This window comes from Rhinoraja longicauda, chromosome 23 (assembly GCF_053455715.1).
Source record: "Rhinoraja longicauda isolate Sanriku21f chromosome 23, sRhiLon1.1, whole genome shotgun sequence".
In the NCBI taxonomy this organism is placed as follows: domain Eukaryota; kingdom Metazoa; phylum Chordata; class Chondrichthyes; order Rajiformes; family Arhynchobatidae; genus Rhinoraja; species Rhinoraja longicauda.
In genome coordinates, this window is record NC_135975.1 from 25,263,767 (window position 1) to 25,282,073 (window position 18,307).

At 40.9% G+C, this 18,307-nt stretch overlaps 1 protein-coding gene across 3 annotated transcripts in view; it reads right to left on the reverse strand.

Moving 5' to 3' along the window:
* The window catches only part of lrrk2 (leucine-rich repeat kinase 2), a 148,290-nt gene that overhangs the window by 79,210 nt on the left and 50,773 nt on the right, over window positions 1–18,307 (reverse strand). For all 3 annotated transcript variants that reach the window (XM_078419866.1, XM_078419868.1, XM_078419867.1), the window contains 5 exons: window positions 17,095–17,292; window positions 14,854–14,945; window positions 11,222–11,285; window positions 10,090–10,307; window positions 5,987–6,231 (listed from right to left, as the gene is read on the reverse strand). In XM_078419866.1, the coding sequence (XP_078275992.1) occupies window positions 5,987–6,231; window positions 10,090–10,307; window positions 11,222–11,285; window positions 14,854–14,945; window positions 17,095–17,292 (817 nt within the window). The remainder of the gene's footprint in view (window positions 1–5,986; window positions 6,232–10,089; window positions 10,308–11,221; window positions 11,286–14,853; window positions 14,946–17,094; window positions 17,293–18,307) is intronic.

Here is an 18,307-nt window from a genome sequence, read left to right on the forward strand (position 1 = left end):
GCCTTTGTCAAGCCAAAGAAATATCAGAATTAACAACAGACTTGAACCAATACAGGCATTCTAAATCAAAATAGAACAGAAAGAAGTTTTATAAATACTATTTATCAAACTCAGCTTTTAAGGCATTATAATTAAATGCATTAACGACTGTGAGATTTCCTTATCAATATATAATACTGAATACAAATGGAACCAATACCCAAAATCACAAACTATTGCATTATTGTAATATAAGCTATTAAAATGTAATAATACCCTAAAATGATATGGAATACAAAACTAAATAACAGTATTAAAAATACATTGACATGTATTGACATGTATTTTTAATTCATTTCCACCTTTGAAAGTAATCCAGGTGGATGCATCAGTTCTCTACATCGGCCACTCAAGGAACCGCAGAGGCTGGAATCTTGAACAAAACACAAAGTGCTGGTGTGCTCAGCAGTCAGGCACCATCTGTGGAGGGAATGGTTTGCCGATCTTTTGGGTCAGGACCCGTCTTCAGTGAATGCAATAGGAGGGGAAAAACCTGGAAGAGTGAGGTGGGGCCATTACAAAGACTGTCAAATTAGACAGGTGAGGTGGGTTTATTGATCCAATTGAGTGCAGTAAGTGACATAGGTGGGAGTTGAAAAGGAAGTAAAGTGTGTCAGATAAGGAGAGGAGCTAGAAGGAAGCATATACATGGAAGGGATGAAAGACTGGCAGGAGAAATGGATGCACACCAGGGTGGAGGTGGGGGGTGCACAGGAAAGAGGGAAGCATTTGGCTGGGTATTACTTCAAGTTGGAGAATTCAATGTTCATACCGTTGGGTTATAACCACCATTGTGTACATTGGAGTTTGTCTATGGAACTGAAGCACGACAATGCTGAGATCTATATTCTGCACTCTGCATCTGGAATTTTCCCTATCTATTGTACTTGAGTTTGACTTAACTGCATTTATTTATAGTATTGTCCGATCCAATTGTCTAGCAATGCATATATAAACAAAGCTTTTCACTGTACCTCGGAATGTTTGACAATAATAAATCTAAATCTAATGAGATGCTGTTTCTCCTGTTTGCACACGGCCTCACTGTGATAATGGAGGCGGTCCAGTATAGAAAGGTCACTGTGAGAATGTGGAGGAGTTAAAATAGTACTTTCCCCTTTAACCCCAGGAAATGCAACACTTGTCCCTTTACATCCCCCCTTACCTCCATCCAGGGACTCTATCATCCCTTCCAGGTGAGACAGAGGTTCATATATACCTCTTCAAACCTTGTCTATTGCATTCAGTGCTCTCAATGTGGCTTCATTTATATTGGTGAGACCAAGCGTAGATTAGGTGACCGTTTCACGGAACACTTCCGCTCTGTCCAACAAGGCCTGCCAGATCTTCCTCTTGTTAACTATTATAATTTCTCTTCACATTCCCAGATAGTTCTTTGTTTATACTGTTCTGTTCAATTCCTCCTCCATTGCCAGAGTGAGGCCACACACAGATTGGAAGAACAACACCTCATATTCTACCGGAAAGCTTACAAACCAATAGTCTGGACAATGAACGATCCAATATTAAGCAACACCCCCTCCTTTCCCTGTGCCTCCACACCATGGTACATACCCATTTCTCCCACTATCTCCCCCTATATCCCTCCCTCTGGCTTTACATTTCACTCTTTTCCTCTCCTTATCTGACATCCTTTTGTCTCCTTTTCATCTCTCGCCTTTAATTTACTCCACCCACCTATCAATCAACCTGGATCCACCTAACACTGGCGAGGCTTTGTCTTGTCCCCACCTCTTTTTTTCCAGCTTACTCCCCCTACTACAATCAGTCCAAAGAAGGGTCTCGGATCAAAACATCACCTATGCATACCCTCCACAGATGTTGCTGACCAGCCGAGTTATTCCAGCACTTTGGGGTATATCATCAAAATAGAAAAAAACACAATTTGATAATTTATTTTCTTGGGTACTAACAAGCAGGTTCTCATAAATGAATCAAGAACCGTTTTAAGTTTAAGGAAGATTTTGAGAAAGGTTGGATATGATCCTTGAAAGTTGATAGTTCTGAGAGCTTTTTGACCTGTCCCCAACGTCTAAAATTAAGATTGCAAGGTTTTAATTGACTTGATCAAAGCAGTTTTGGTCTCCTAATTTGAGGAAGGACATCCTTGCTATTGAGGGAGTGCAGCGTAGGATCACCACGTTAATTCCCGGAATGGCCGGACTGACATAACTTGATGACATAGGTTGTATTCACTGGAATTTAGAAGGATGAGAGAGGATCTTATAGAAACATAAAATTCTTAAAGGATTCGACACGCTAGATGCAGGAAAAATGTCCCCGATGTTGGGGGATTCCAAAACCAAGGGTTAAAGTTTAAGAATAAGGGGTAGGCCATTTAGGACTGAGGAAAAACTTTTTTACCCAGAGAGTTGTGAATATGTGGAATTCTCTGCCACAGAAGGCTGTGGAGGAGCCAATTTACTGGATGTTTTCAAGAGAGGGTTAGATATAGCTCTTTGGGCTAATGGAATCAGGGGATATAGGGAGAAACCAGGAACGGGGTACCGATTTTCGATGATCAGCCATGATCATACGGTGCTGGCTCAAAGGGCCAAAAGGCCTACTCCTGCACCTATTTTTCTAGGTTTTTAACGTGATACTGAAATAAAGTTCCTACATATCTCGGGGTGAAACTAGATCGGCAGCTGACCTACAAGCAACACCTTGAAGCTCTCCGTGCTAAAGTCTCGGCACGGAACAACCTCCTGCGTTGCTTGGCTGGATCGTCATGGAACGCCAAGCCATCTACTCTCCGAACCAGTGCTCCTGCACTCGTGTACAGCGCCGCTGAGTACGTCGCCCCAGCATGGTGCCGCAGAGCTCATATTAGCATGCTAGACACCACCCTCAACGACACCATGCGGATCATCACCGGCTGCCTACGCCCTACTCCGACGGATCTCCTGCCGGTGCTCGCAGGTATCGTACCCGCCAAGCTTTGTAGAGAGTTCTTCATTCATAGGCTGGTGTGCAAGGCCCCATCGGACGCCAAACATCCTTTGCACCACCTCATCCAGGATTCGCAGCAACTGGGATCACAACGCCTATCATCTCGTCGCCCCTTCTCCCGTCACGCAGCGACCCTCTGTGGTTCCGGTTTCAACATACTAGGAGCATGGAGAACCAGCTGGGAACAGAAATCGCAACCTCAATTCACTGCTGGACCGAACACCACAGCCCCACCTGCCTCGGGCATGCCCCGCAAAGAGTGCTCACAGGGGTCGGCCGGTTCAGCGCCAACATGCATCGTTGGGGGTTGTGTTCATCAGCAGCCTGCGTATGTGGAGCAGAGCAGCAAACAGCGCAGCACATCATTTTCGACTGCGCTGTCCTCCCCCCGGTGGAGGGATAGACCTCATGGCGCTTGATAACAAAACATTGCACTAGCTACAGCGCCTGGAGAGCGTCACATAATTTCTGCTGCTTCAAACGCAAGAAGAAGACTGAAATAAAGGATTTTCTTTGCAGCTTTTCACTTGAAATCGAAAAACACACAATGGTACTAGAAGTTCACTCTCTTGTAATCACAAGAGTCCACCAGACAAAAGTTTGCTGACTGTGCTATAGGAATTCCAGCTAAGTCCCTGCATAATGGGACCCAGGCAAGATTATTCATTTTTTCATTGCTTCAAAATGTCTCTGAAGTCCTTCGCACTTCAATGGGGAAAACAGAGCACTGCTTCAGTCTGAAGAAGGGTCTTGACCCGAAACGTCACCCATTCCTTCTCCCCTGAGATGCTGCCAGTAGACACCGAGTTATTCTAGCATTTTGTGTCTACCTTCGATTTAAACCAGCATCTGCAGTTATTTTCCTGCACCACTTCACTTTCGCTTTCTTTCAATGCCTGTGAGGGGAGTTCCTGGAGCACGGGCCTTGCACAATGCTACCGGAAATTCTACAACTTATTTGCACGAAGAAACAATGAAAAATATTTGATGATCCTTGTGTGGCCATGGGGGAATAGTGGGTGGAGATTCCTGGCAATGATCTGAGACCAATATAATGCAGAATATTAAATAAAATTAGTTACGACACCTCGACGTGAAAAAGATAGGAAATAGTTTTTAAAAATTGGGAAAGAAGGTTTTAGTTAGAACCCAATTAAAAATGAAATTCTGAACACATATATAAATAAGTTTGAAGAGCAAGAACAAAGAGCATTTTTTATCACAGGTTTTGGCATCAGTTGACAGATCTAAAAAAGGTTCGGCTTCACAGAACCTTCTCAGCTTGCATAGATGAGTGAGCATAATGGAACTTTACATTTATATTTATCGGATGTATTTGTGGTTTTGGAACTTGGCAGTCAATTATTCTCTCTGCAAATATGCTGAAATAATCATTTTCATTTCAGCAGTTTCCAAAATGCTGAAATCTCAACAATCAATGTACTATTGAAAAAAACAAATATTTTATGGCAGCTAATGCTTATTATTACATTATAGAACTTTTCTAGCAGCACTACATATCACAATAGTTTACTTTTCTGCAAATACTAAATCTGTTGCTCCCACACAGAACATTCTAAAATGGCTTCTTTGTCCAATCAGTGAGCGCCAAATTATACTTCCTTAAAATACAGCAATTGCTCATATCCTCACAACTATATTTATCTACATGACTTTACATGATAAAATGGTAATATTCCAAATTGCATTGCAAAAATTCAGAAGCAGATATTTATGGCATAGAGGAGGCTACTCCTCCCGTTAAATCTGTACCAGACTTCCTTCATCTAGCTAAGGATAAAGTTAATCTTAAAATGTGATACTTGTTACATTAGTTTTGTTGTGTCACCTCATTTAGCGTGAAGGACAAGAGTCTGAACTGAAAATGTTATTTTACTCCAGCATGTAATATGACAAGGTGCCCTTGATTGTGGCAGATTTTCATTCTTCTGACAGAAGCACCACAAACGTTTTCTAAATGGTCATCAAAACATTCCCATCCAGTGGAGCATGATGACCTCACAGTTAAATCTTCATAGAATGGCATTATAATTTTGTGTTCTGTCTGTTTTAATAGCTTTTACTTTGTAATGATAAGGTGCAAGAGCAGTTTACTGTCTCTCTGGCTCTTGTGGAGCGAGATGAACTTCACATATCCCAATTCATTTAATCACAGCATATAATATTTTACATTTACTTGCATTCACATCCATTCATTACAATTCTGCTAAATTGCAAATTCCTCTGGGTTCCTTTATCAGTCCTTGGTGCTTTCTTCAGCCTGTCTCCTTTTTCACCACCTACTTCTCCATCATCCCATTTTCCTGGTTTTCTTGGATTACAATTTGTCTGCACCTGATTTGCACTATCAGATGGCACTATGATGGCCAGCACAATCTTTCCAACACTCCAATTAAATCATTCATGTACACTTATTTCAGTTTTCAAACAATTTTGTATCCAGTTCCATGTTTTATCTCCAATCTTCTTAAGATTCTTTAACAGTCGTTACAGAATAAATCATATTATTAATTCTTTGCAGAAACGTTAGGGTACTTAACTCACCAACAATAACCAAAATATGGCAAATGGGGAAAATCTTTCTCAACTGGGTTCACTACCCATAACACTGCTGATATTCAGTCAAAGCTCTGACATTCAGAGATATTCAATTGTAATTTTTACAAACTTAAAAATATAGGTTGGTCAAAACTTCATAAATAAGATTGTGTAATTTTAAAAAAATCAATTAATGATAAGGAACAGATCACAGATTAGGGTCTGTGGCAGTCTGATCCGCCACAAGCATCCAGTATATTGCATTCTATTTCTGAACTTCACCTAGTATAGTATAATTTGCAGAGGCATCTCCCATCCACTAAGTTTCTGACTTACAGCAGGTTTGTGCAAGTCCACAACTTACATTAGTGTGAATGACTGTTAAATATACAAATATGATTCGTAGAGAACTTACCCTACAAGTAACAATTCTTCAAGTTCCTCTGTGGCTTCTGCAAGACATGCTGGGAAAGAGGAGAGCTGGTTATGGGACAAGTTTAATTTTTTCAGGGTCGGGCATTTGCAGTTCATGTTCAGAAAATGTCCAATGTTATTTCTGGAGATATCAAGGAATTTAATGAAGTGCATTCCCAGTATGCAGGAAGGAAAAGTGGTCAGCTTGTTGTTGCTCAAGTCTATATCAGTCAGACACTTGAGAACCTAGGGAAAATTAAATGACAGTGTCACCTTTCAGGAACAGATATCTTGCTTTAAAGCAAGTCAATACAATTCCACTCCATTAGATTACAAATGAAACATAAGTGATCCAGAGCCCACTCCACCTTTCATCAAAATCAAGGATAATTTTCTACCACATGGTTATTTCCCTGCACCATTTAATATCGCATGATTCCCTCAATAACGGAAAAAATACTATTTTGGGGAACTAAGAATTTGAGAGGGGGGACTGGAAGCGTACATTAAAGAAGGAATTCTGGAGGACACAAAGGGGACATGAGATACCTTTAGCAGATAAGGTAAAGAAGTATCCAAAGAGATGCGACAAGCATGTTAAGGGAAAAAGAATGATTAGGAAGAAAATAGGGACTTGAAGATCAAAGTTAGCTATATAGATGAGTGAGGTGTTACATTTATAATTCTTATCTGCATTTACCATGGAGGAAGACTTGGATCTTGGGCAAATTAATACTGCTTTTACCAGGGTATTGGTATATTATTGTCACGTGCAACGAGATACTGTGAAAAACTGTTTGCATGCCCATCCAGTCAATTCATACCATACAAAAATGCAATCAAACCATACACAAATACAGGTACTGCAAAAAGAAAAATAACCAGAGTGTAAAATATAGTGTTACAGCATTACAGCCGCAGAAAAAGTGCACATAAAAAAAGCCCTCAAAGAGCTACATTGGAAGATTGGGAGTCCAAACCTGGAGGGCATCGGTGTAAAGTGAGAAGGGAAAGAGTTAAAAGGATCCTGAGAAGCAACTTTTTCACACAGCTGGTGGTGCATACATGAAACGAGATGCCAGAGGAAGTGGTAGAGGAGAGTACAATTATGACATTTTATAAGAAACTTGGACAGGTATATAGTTAGGGTAGGTTTTGAGGGCAATGGGCAAGGCACAGGCAAATAGGACAGTTAGACAACTTGGTCGGCATGGATGAGCTAAACATAAGGGTTTGTTTCCGTGGTGTTTTACATAACTCCATGACTGAGCCTTCATCAATTTACAAAGGTTCATTATTCACTGCATGAAGAATTTCTGCTAATCTCAATGCTAAATTGCCAACACCTTATTCTGAGACAGTGTTCTGGACACCTCAATCAGCAGAACGTTCTTCCCTGTATCCAGTCTACTGAGCGCTGTAAGGATGTTGTAAGATTCAATGAAATTTCAAATCAATTACGTTGATATCAGTATTTTGTAAAAAGGTCCGCCAAGTTTGTATTCTCACAAAATTGCTAATTTATTAACTATGCATTACGTGATGTGGTTAACAGGTCATGTTCTAATTAATATTGTCTTTTATGTTTCTGCCTTCTGCTATCCAGCCTCCTTAAATTCTATCCTGCAAACACGAGCTTGGCTGAAGAATAACCAACAGCTTGGCTGACGAGAGGAGTTGAGGCATTGGTCAAGAATAAGAAAGAAGCATGAGACAGGGATAGAGAGCAGGGATCAAGTGTATCCCTGGAGGAGTTTCAGGAACTAAGAAGCAAAGTAAAAAAGGAAATCAGAAGGGCAAAAGGGAGCCAGGAGATAGCTCTGGCAGATCGCATCAAGGACAATCGCAAGAGATTTTATAAAAACATAAGAGAGAAAAGGGTAACAAGAGAATGAGTGGGACACCTCAAGAATCAAAGCGGTCAACTCTGAGTGGTGCCACAGTGGATGGGCAAGATTCTCAATGAGTATTTCTCCTCTGTATTTACCGAGAAAGACAGGAGACGGAGGAACTTGGGGCAGTCAATGGAAGTATCTTGAGAGCAATCGGTGTCACGGTCGATGGGGTGCTGAAGGTACTATCGTGTATGAAGGTAGACAAATCTCCAGGGTCTGATCAGATATATCTGAGGACATTGTGGGAAACCAAAAAGGAAATTGTGGGAGGCCTGGTTGAAATTTACAAGTTGTTTTTAAATACAGGAGGTGCCGGAAGACTGGAGGGTGGCAAATGTTGTGCCTCTATTCAAGAAGGGCTGTAGGGAAAATGCTGGGAGTTCTCGGCCAGTGAGTCTAACATCTGTAGTTGGAAAGTTACTAGAGATTATTCTGAGTGATAGGATACACAGGTAATTAGACAGACAAGGGCTGATTAGGGATGGTCAACATGGTTTTGTACATGGGAAAGTGTCTCACAAATCTGATTGAGTTTTTTGATGATGTGACCAAAAAGGTCGACGAGGGCAGAGCTGTAGATATTGTATATATGGACTTCAGCAAAGCGTTCGACAAGGTTCCGCTTGGTAGATTGCTCTGGAAGGTTCGATCGCATAAGATCCAAGGAGAGATAGCTGAATGGATAGAAAATTGGCTTAATGTAAGGAAGCAGAGGGTGATGGGGAAGATTGCTTCCAGGACTGGAGGCCGACTGGAGGCCCAAGGGTGTGGTGTGCCTAGAGGTATGCTTCAGGCGTCGGTACTGGGCCTATACTGTTTATCATCTATATCGATGATTTGGATGAGAACATACACGGCAAGATTAGCAAATTTGCAGATGATACAAAAGTGGGTGGTTTTACAGATAGTGAAGATGACTGAAAATTTGCAGCAGGATCTTGATCGATTGGCCAGGTGGGCTGAGGAATGGTTGATGGAATTTAATACAGAGAAATGTGAGGTATTGCATTTTGGGAAGTCTAACATGGGCAGGACCTACACAGTGAATGGTAGGGCTCTGTGTGAGTGTTGTAGAGCAGAGGGATCTAGGAGTACAGGTGCGTGGTTTCTTGAAGGTGGAGTCACAGGTAGATCGGGTTATCAAAAAGGCTTTTGGCACATTGGCCTTCATCAGTCAGAGTATTGAGTATAGAAGTTGGGAGGTCATGTTACAGCTGTGTAAGACTTTGGTGAGGCCGCATTTAACATATTGTGTACAGTTCTGGGCACCATGTTACAGGAAAGATGTTGTCAAGCTGGAAAAGGTACAGAGATTTATCAGGATGTTACCAGGACTAGAGGGTCTGTGCAGGCTGGGACTGTATTCCTTGCAGTGCAGGAGGATGAGGGGGTGATCTTATAGAGGTATAAAATCATGAGAGGAATAGATCGGGTAGATGCACAGAGTCTCTTGCCCAGAGTAGGGGAATCGAGGACCAGAGGACATAGGTTTAAGGTAAAGGGGAAATTATTTAATAGGAATCTGAGAGGTAACAGAGTTGTACGGAACAAGCTGCCAAAGGAGGTAGTTTAGATTTAGATTTAGAGATACAGCGCAGAAACAGACCCTTCGCCCCCCAGCAATCCCCGCACACTAACACTATCCTACACCAACTAGGGATAATTTTTACTTTTGCCCAGCCAATTAACCTACATACCTGCACGTCTTTGGAGTGTGGGAGGAAACCGAAGATCTCGGAGAAAACCCACGCAGGTCACGGGGAGAACGTATAAACTCCGTACAGACGGCGCCCGTAGTCAGGATCGAACCTGAGTCTCCGGCGCTGCATTTGCTGTAAGGCAGCAACTCTACCGCTGCGCCACCGTGCCGCCCAAGGGATTATCCCAACATTTACGAAACAGTTAGACAGGTACATGATTAGGACAGGTTTGGATAGATATGGACTTAACGCGGGCAGGTGGGACTCATGTAGCTGGGACATGTTGGCCGGTGTGGGCAAGTTGGGCCGAGGGGCCTGTTTCCACACTGTATTACTCAATGACTCTGACTACAGCACTGTTAAGCCTGCTCTCTAATATTTAGTTAGTTAACTCAAAGACATATATTTTTCATTCTGATGTGGTAAACACCAAAGTTATATAATTCTTAATTATCAACAGTGTATGGAAACAAGAGCATGCAAAATATCTGGAAAAGTAGAGTTCTTACAGAGCACAAATCCTGTGAAATATTTGTCAAATTATTATGTCTTAGATCCAGTTTTTGCAGTCGTGCAAGGTGTCCAGCAATGCATTTTTCACTGATGCAGTTTACATTGTCCAATTCATTCCCAGATAGGTCCAATGACCTGATATATTCTGTGTCAAAGCCAAGGTGTAACAAATCATCTTGTCCACTTCCAAATGAGGGTCTTTTTGGTGTACCATCTAAGAGAAAGCATGGGTATTTTCAAAGTTCCACCAAATGAAGCAATTTTTCACTTGCACATAGTTCTGTTACGATGAGAGAGTTGTGCCCCAAAGAAATCTTATGCTACGAAAAGTCGCATTAGAAAACAAATTGTGACAATGGGGAAAAAAAGGATTAAAGGTTAGAGAATTAAGCTTGTAAGAACGAAGTTTCCCCCTACCCCAGGCAGGATTTAAAAAAAAAGGTATTTTTAATAGCTTGAAGTTCATTTTCATTGCTGCAAATTATGTTATGAGGAATTCAGCCAACATAACACAAATACGTCTCCCTTATTAACCAATTGCATTATATTCAATTTGCAGTACAGAAATTCGTGTTATACAAAATTACCCAAGAAATATGTTAATTTTTATGGGACTAGCCAAGATGGGGCATCTTGATCAGCGTGGACTTGTTGGCCCAAAGGGCAACAAGTACATACAAGGTCTCTCCAAATACACTTTGACAATCTCTAAACCTACTGCAGTCCTTGTCTAATACCAAACTATATAGATTGCTTACTCCATGACTTATAAACAAATAAAATGCATTGAAGAATAGTCAAAATAAGGTCCATTGCCATTAGTCTGGTGGAAACTGGGAGTGAGAGGGGAAGATAGAATATTGCACCACTGCTCAATCCAGTACACCAGTGAATGCGAATGTGTTGAAAAGACAAAGATAAAGACTAACAAATTATTTAAGTGGTTGAAAGTATAATCAATAAGTAAATTAGAGCTTTAGATAAGTCAGTGACTGAATTTGCAGAACAATGTTGCATGATAATAAATGACTCCTGTGAAATTTAATTTAGATATTCTATCTCATCAAACTGATTTGGAATGGTCCAAAAAAAACATTATTCATAAATCAAATTCAGATTTTTAATTACCTGATCTTGGAGAAGCCACTCTCTCATTTGCGTTGACTGCAAGCTCGACTTCGTTAGGTTCATTCTACCAAAATCATAATCATACTTTATTAGCCAAGTATGTTTTGCAACATATGAGGAATTTGATTTGCCATAGTCATACCAATAAAAAGCAACAAAACACACAAAATACATTTTAACATAAACATCCACCACAGTGACTCCTCCACATTCCTCACTGTGATGGAAGGCAAAAAAAAAGTTCAATCTCTTCCCTTCTTTGTCCTCCCGCGGTCGGGGGCCTTGGGCCTTCCACTGACAGGACAATCTTGGCACCTGTAGCCGGCGGCCAGGCCCTCCGCATCGGGACGATCAAGCTCCCGCATCGGGGGGATCTCAGCTCCCTGCGCCGGGCAATCAGACCCCAGGTCGGGGCTGGTCGAACCTCTTGCGACTTTGGAGCTTCCCGACATCGGCCTCTACCCGAGACTGCGAGCTCCTCGATGTTGGAATCCGCGGGCCGCAGTTGGAGCATCGATCCCAGGCAAGGGATTGCAGGTTCCGATGGTAAGTCCACGGCCCCGCAGTGGGGCTCAAAGTCAGTCTCGTGCAAGGCCACCAGCTCCATGACTTTAGGCTGCAGAGCGACCGGAGACACGATCCGGAAAACAATCACATTTCCGGCAAGGTAAGAGATTGAAAACAAAAGTTTCCCCTGACCCCACCCCCCCATATAAAACATACCAGAGAACATGAACACATACTTTTTAAAACACACCAAAAATAACAAAAAAGACGAAAACAGAGATTGTTGGCGAGGCTGCCATCGTTGACGGCACCACCTGTCATAAAGAAGTTAATTTTTTTTAAATTGGAAACATTTGCACAAGATTGTATCCATTATGAAAGAAACATATATTTTGTATAAAAATAACTTATTTACACCTTATCGACTTGTACTTGGACACAAATGTAAATGGGTTGGTGAATAAGTTTACTGACGACACCAAAACTGGAGGAGTTGCAGACAGTGAGGTAGGCTATCAGATGATACTGCAGGATATAGAACTTTTGCAGAACTGGATGCGGAAATGGCAGATGGAGTTTAATCCAAGTAAGTGCGAGGTGTTGAACTTTGAGAGGTTGAATGCAAGGGAAGAGTCCACAGTTATTAACAAAATCCTAAACAGCAGTGATGTGCCAAAGGATCTTGGAGTCCGAGTTCATAGCTCACTGAAGGTGGCAGCACAAGTAGATAGGGTGTAAAGAAGGTGCATGGTATGCTTCTCTTCATTGCTAGGGGCATTAAGTAAGATAGTTTAAGAGGCTTTTAGATAGGCACAAGGAAGGGAATAGAGGGATCTGGATCATGTACATGCAGATGAAGTCAGTTGAACTTGAATAGATAGAAGTCTTTTTCTATGAATAGTTCTATGAATAGATAGAAGTCTTTTACCCAGAGGAGGGGAATCAAGAACTAGAGACATAGGTTTAAAATGTAAGAGGGGAAAGATTTAATAGGAACCCTATAGAGCACCTTTTTCTACAGAGGGCAGTAGGTCTGGAATGAGCTGCCAGAGGAGGTAGTTGAAGCAGGTACTATAACAACATTTTAAAAACATTTGGAGAGGGACATGGATAGGGAAGGTTCAGAAGGATATCGGTCAAACACAGGCAGGTGGGACTAATGCAGATGAGGTATCTTGGTCGGAATGGATGTTGGGCCGACGTTTCCATGCTGTTTCCATGCGGTATGATACTTTGACTGGAAAGCATGTTTTCTTGCAGAACAGTCATCACTGCCCATTATAAAATAGATCCTTATTATAAAGAAGAACATAAAGACAGAAACTTGCATAAAAGGTAACTTGCATACAGATACAAGGAACTGTGCATGCAGGTTTACAAAAAAAGACAAAGTGCTCGAGTACCTCAGCGGCTCAGTTAGTTACTGCAGCACTTTGTGCCTTTATATTAAAAGGAACAAATATTAGACCAAAACAGAAATGGTACTCAAGAAGAAAGTCAGAGTTGGCGAAGCTCTTTATTCTGTCGGGATTCTTTCAAGTATTTAAGGTATTATGTGGGAGGCCAGAAATTCACTAGATATGTGAAATTATTTGTGGGGGGGGGGGGACAGGACATAAATTTTAAAGATAGCCATTAATAACCTCATGAGAGAATTCAGGGAATATTTCGCCACCTAAAAGGTGCAAAAAATAAGGAAAGGTTGAGCCGAAAGTGCAAATACATCCAAGGGGTGAGCAAATATATCCATGAGCTTGAAAGGAAGAGATAGATACGTTAAAGGGGTAACATGAGAACATCTCGGGACATAAATACAATAAGGCAGTATTGTGAACACGCCATATCCATGTCATAAATACTATATAACAATGATTGCAGAGGGTGATGTTGAGACAAAATAATTTTTTAAGTAAAAAAGTATGAAACTAAGTATGCACTGCTGATTGTTGTAGGCAATCACGCAGATCAAGCCAATATTTTCCTTTATTCATAAAATGCAAGATCTTAAATGGATAGGGAATCCACCACCACCAATAATGAAGCTGTGGAATGTGTCTCATTTAATATTTTCAGTGCTTTTTTGTGGGACAAAAAGGTGCTGGTATGCATATTAATTTCAAATTAAGTCACATCTATCAGGAATTTGTTTTCAGTTCTGATTTTATGACCAATCTACTTCTAGTTTAATAAATAACTAAAAAGTGTGAAATCACCGTCACAAAAAAAATGTTGACCATTTTATCCTTAGAACAGTCAATAGACAATAGGTGCAGGCGGAGGCCATTCGGCCCTTCGAGCCAGCACCGCCATTCAATGTGATCATGGCTGATCATTCTCAATCAGTACTCTGCTTTTCAGTACTTTGGAACTAAGCTGCTAAAAATATCACTTCCCCTACAAATGGAAGTCTTAAAACTACAAATGAAATTCCACATTAAAATGTTTTAGCACATTCTGCAATAAGAAACATAACACGATTCCCATGACATTGCTGTAAATTTGTTTTTTAGTTTTACAGTTGACATTAGAGACTTGCTCAGAAACTCAGTCTCAAACTCGACAATGGGCCCAAAATTTCAAAAGGTTCAATATTTCACCTTCATTGTTGGTGGGTTAATTTTTCATTAACTTGCAGAGCTGAGCATTCATTCACCTATAAACTAAAACCCTCATTTGATTGTTTGTTTGTTCCTGAACTACAGCCAAAACAGTACACGATAGCACAACAATTTTAGGCCCACCTTACTCACCGTCGTCCCTTTGGTGCTAATGGAGGTTTCATTGAAATCGGTGTTATATTTTTAAAGTTATACATTTTAAAGGAGGGAGGAGAGGGTGCTGCACCAATGCAGGAAAGGTTTGGGCCCAACGGGTCCACTTGGTCTAGTTTCCTTTAAACTGCTGGAATTTGAATTTTCAGTATGGAACAAATGCTTTCTGTGTTTTGTGTGAAACCTATTAGATTTTATGATAAACATTTTGTCAAATACAATGGATATGAAACTGATATACATTGTGGGAAATAATGTGTCCACTAAAAAATCTATTTGTGAAAAGGGTGACATTCCAGATAGAATATTGATATTACTTGCATTAGATTTCTTTTGAAACTAAAATTTCCATACCAATAAATTGTAGTGCCTCAGCTTAACTGTAGATTCACCATTTGTCCCAGAACAGATATTATCATTTGTATTCGGAGCCAGTGCTTCACTTCCTAAATTAAAAAGGTTGGGATATTTTCAATTAACATGGAAATAAAAATACAGAGAAACTCCTACTAAGCACATTTAAGTCAGCCAGACTAGAATACTACAGGAAAATAATCTTTCAAAACAAAATGGTGACCGATTGGGAGAAGGGGAGATGCAACGGGACCTGGGTGTCATGGTGCACCAGTCATTGAAAGCAAGCATGCAGGTGCAGCAGGCAGTGAAGAAAGCGAATGGTATGTTGGCATTCATAGCAAGAGGATTTGAGTTTAGGAGCAGGGAGGTTCTGCTGCAGTTGTACAGGGCCTTGGTGAGACCGCACCTGGAGTATTGTGTGCAGTTTTGGTCTCCTAACCTGAGGAAAGACGTTCTTGCCTTAGAGGGAGTACAGAGAAGGTTCACCAGATTGATCCCTGGGATGGCGGGACTTACATATGAGGAAAGACTGGATAGACTGGGCTTGTACTCGCTGGAATTTAGAAGACTGAGGGGGGATCTTATAGAAACATATAAAATTCTTAAGGGGTTGGAGAGGCTAGATGCGGGAAGATTGTTCCCGATGTTGGGGGAGTCCAGAACTAGGGGTCACAGCTTAAGGATAAGGGGGAAGTCTTTTAGGACCGAGATGAGAAAACATTTCTTCACACAGAGAGTGGTGAGTCTGTGGAATTCTCTGCCACAGAAGGTAGTTGAGGCCAGTTCATTGGCTATATTTAAGAGGGAGTTAGATGTGGCCCTTTTTGCTAAAGGGATCAGGGGGTATGGAGAGAAGGCAGGTACAGGCTACTGAGCTGAATGATCAGCCATGATCATATTAAATGGCGGTGCAGGCTCGAAGGGCCGAATGGCCTACTCCTGCACCTATTTTCTATGTTTCTATGTTTCTAACTCAAATAACCTGAATTTTGGTTATAATATGCTTTGTTTCAGACACCACAAATAAATTTCCAGCAGCCAGGCATGTGTTTTTAATAGAGAAAATTGTAAAAATTATAAGTATTGGCATTATTCCTTATACTAGACCATGCACCAAATATTGATGAAGAAAATTCATACACGAAAGCAATTGTTCCTTTTAACACATGGAGAAAGAAAATAGCTGATATTTTCATCGGAACCAAACAAACTATATTAAAGCCACTTGTGAAATATTTTCTTGCTTTTAAAGCAAGGAAGTTATTGTTATGTTCATTTATTACAGACTTATTTAACTGATACCGGGCGTAAAAAAACATGTTATCAGGATGCATCACAGCATGGTTTGGGAACAGCTCAATCCAAAGATAATAGAGTGGAGCAAGATAGACCACTCTGTCGAAATCACCAATACTGGTGTATTACGCAAAGGAGCCATTTTAGTAGGCAAAACCCGCCGTCGGTTATGCCTCTCGCAGTGTAATCAGTGTTTTGGGGGAATAGTATGTGTGATGATACCATAAAAATGCAGAATATATCTCATCTATCAATTCACAGATTTTTGTTATTTCTCTTTTAAAATGTTTCTGCAAGTTTCTGCCTATTAAAATGGCGCCATGAGATACTACGGTTTTTAGGGTCGAGTGGTCTATTATCTGCTCTATTATCTTTGGCTCAATCTAAGACCGCAAGAAATCTCAGAGAATTGTGGACGCAGCCCATCATGCAAACCAACATCCCTTCCATTGACTCCATCTACACTTCACACTGCCTTGGCAAGGCCACCTGTATAATCAAGGATGAGTCTCACCCTGGACACTCTCTCCTCTCCCCTCAGGCAAGAGATAGAGAAGTGTGAAAATGCATACTTCCAGATTCAGGGGCAATATCTTGGCAGCTGTTACCAGGCAGCTGAACCATCCTATCACCAACTAGAGAGCGGTACTGAGTTACCATCTCATTGGAGACTCCAGGGCTATCTTTAATTGGACTTTATGCGGCTTTATCTTGCACTAAACATTATTCCCTTTATCCTGTTTGTGTACACTGTGGACAGCTTGATTGTATATTCATGTATAGTCTTTCCACTGTCTACATAGCAGGCAACATAAAGCATAAAACATACTGCACCTCGGTATGCATGACAATAAACTAAACTAAGATAAAATAACCTCCCAAACTGTAATAAAACAAAGAGCTAAATTCAAAAACTTGTTTGAATATCTAAAAGAAGCTCACCTTTGCTCTCCAAAACGTCAAAGACGAGATTTTCTTTTCCATCAGTTGCCAATACATTTGACAACTGAGTGCAATCATTATTTTTATCCAATACTTCCTCATAGTAGCATAGTTCAGAATTTGTATTTGAATTCTGCATCACCAAAGATGTTGATTCTGATGCATCATTTTGCCAAAGTCCAAAGGAAGCAACAGTAACTGTAAAGAATAGAAGCAAAACTTAGTAGGTTGCTTGCTTTTAAAAAAAAAATGCTGCAAAATCTATGTAAGAACTGGCTAAGGGGGAAAATGCAAGGTTAACATCACTGTGGTTGGGAATTAGGAAGATGTTGATTTTCTGGCATGCATAATATGCAAAGCACCATATGCAAAAGCATCACAAATTTGGGGCTTTCAACTTAATAATGAGTAGAAAGTGGATATTAACTGGAAAGTCACAAACAGTATGAAGCTCAGAATGATTTCTCTCAAAATAGTGAGTGCACTTTAAGTGACATCTTCTGCTTCAAGTAGAGGGGATGCTTTGAGGTAGTTCAGGGTGGCGAGAAGATGATGGGAGCAGACATACACAGTTGGTCTCCTATATTACTGTGTCATATGCAGGAAAAACTTTATGTCAAGAGTCAAGAGAGTCAAGAGTGTTTTATTGTCATATGTCCCCGGTAGAACAATAAAATCGTACTTGATGCAGCACAACAGAATATGTGAGCGTAATACAAACAATGTAAACAATATGATAAACGAGAGAGAAAAAAGTTCAGTGTGTCTATACATACTCACAAGTACACACATATATATATACATATATATATATATATATATATACACATATATCCACAAAATGCTGGAGTAACTCAGCAGGTCAGGCAGCATCTCAGGAGAGAAGGAACGGGTGAAGTTTCGGGTCGAGACCCTTCTTCAGACTGATGTCAGGGGGGCGGGACAAAGGAAGGATATAGGTGGAGACAGGAAGATAGAGGGAGAACTGGGAAGGGGGAGGGGAAGAGAGGTACAGAGGAACTATCTAAAGTTGGAGAAGTCAATGTTCATACCACTGGGCTGCAAGCTGCCCAAGCGAAATATGAGGTGCTGTTCCTCCAATTTCCAGTGGGCCTCACTATGGCACTGGAGGAGGCCCATGACAGAAAGGTCAGACTGGGAGTGGGAGGGGGAGTTGAAGTGCTCAGCCACCGGGAGATCAGGTTGGTTAAGG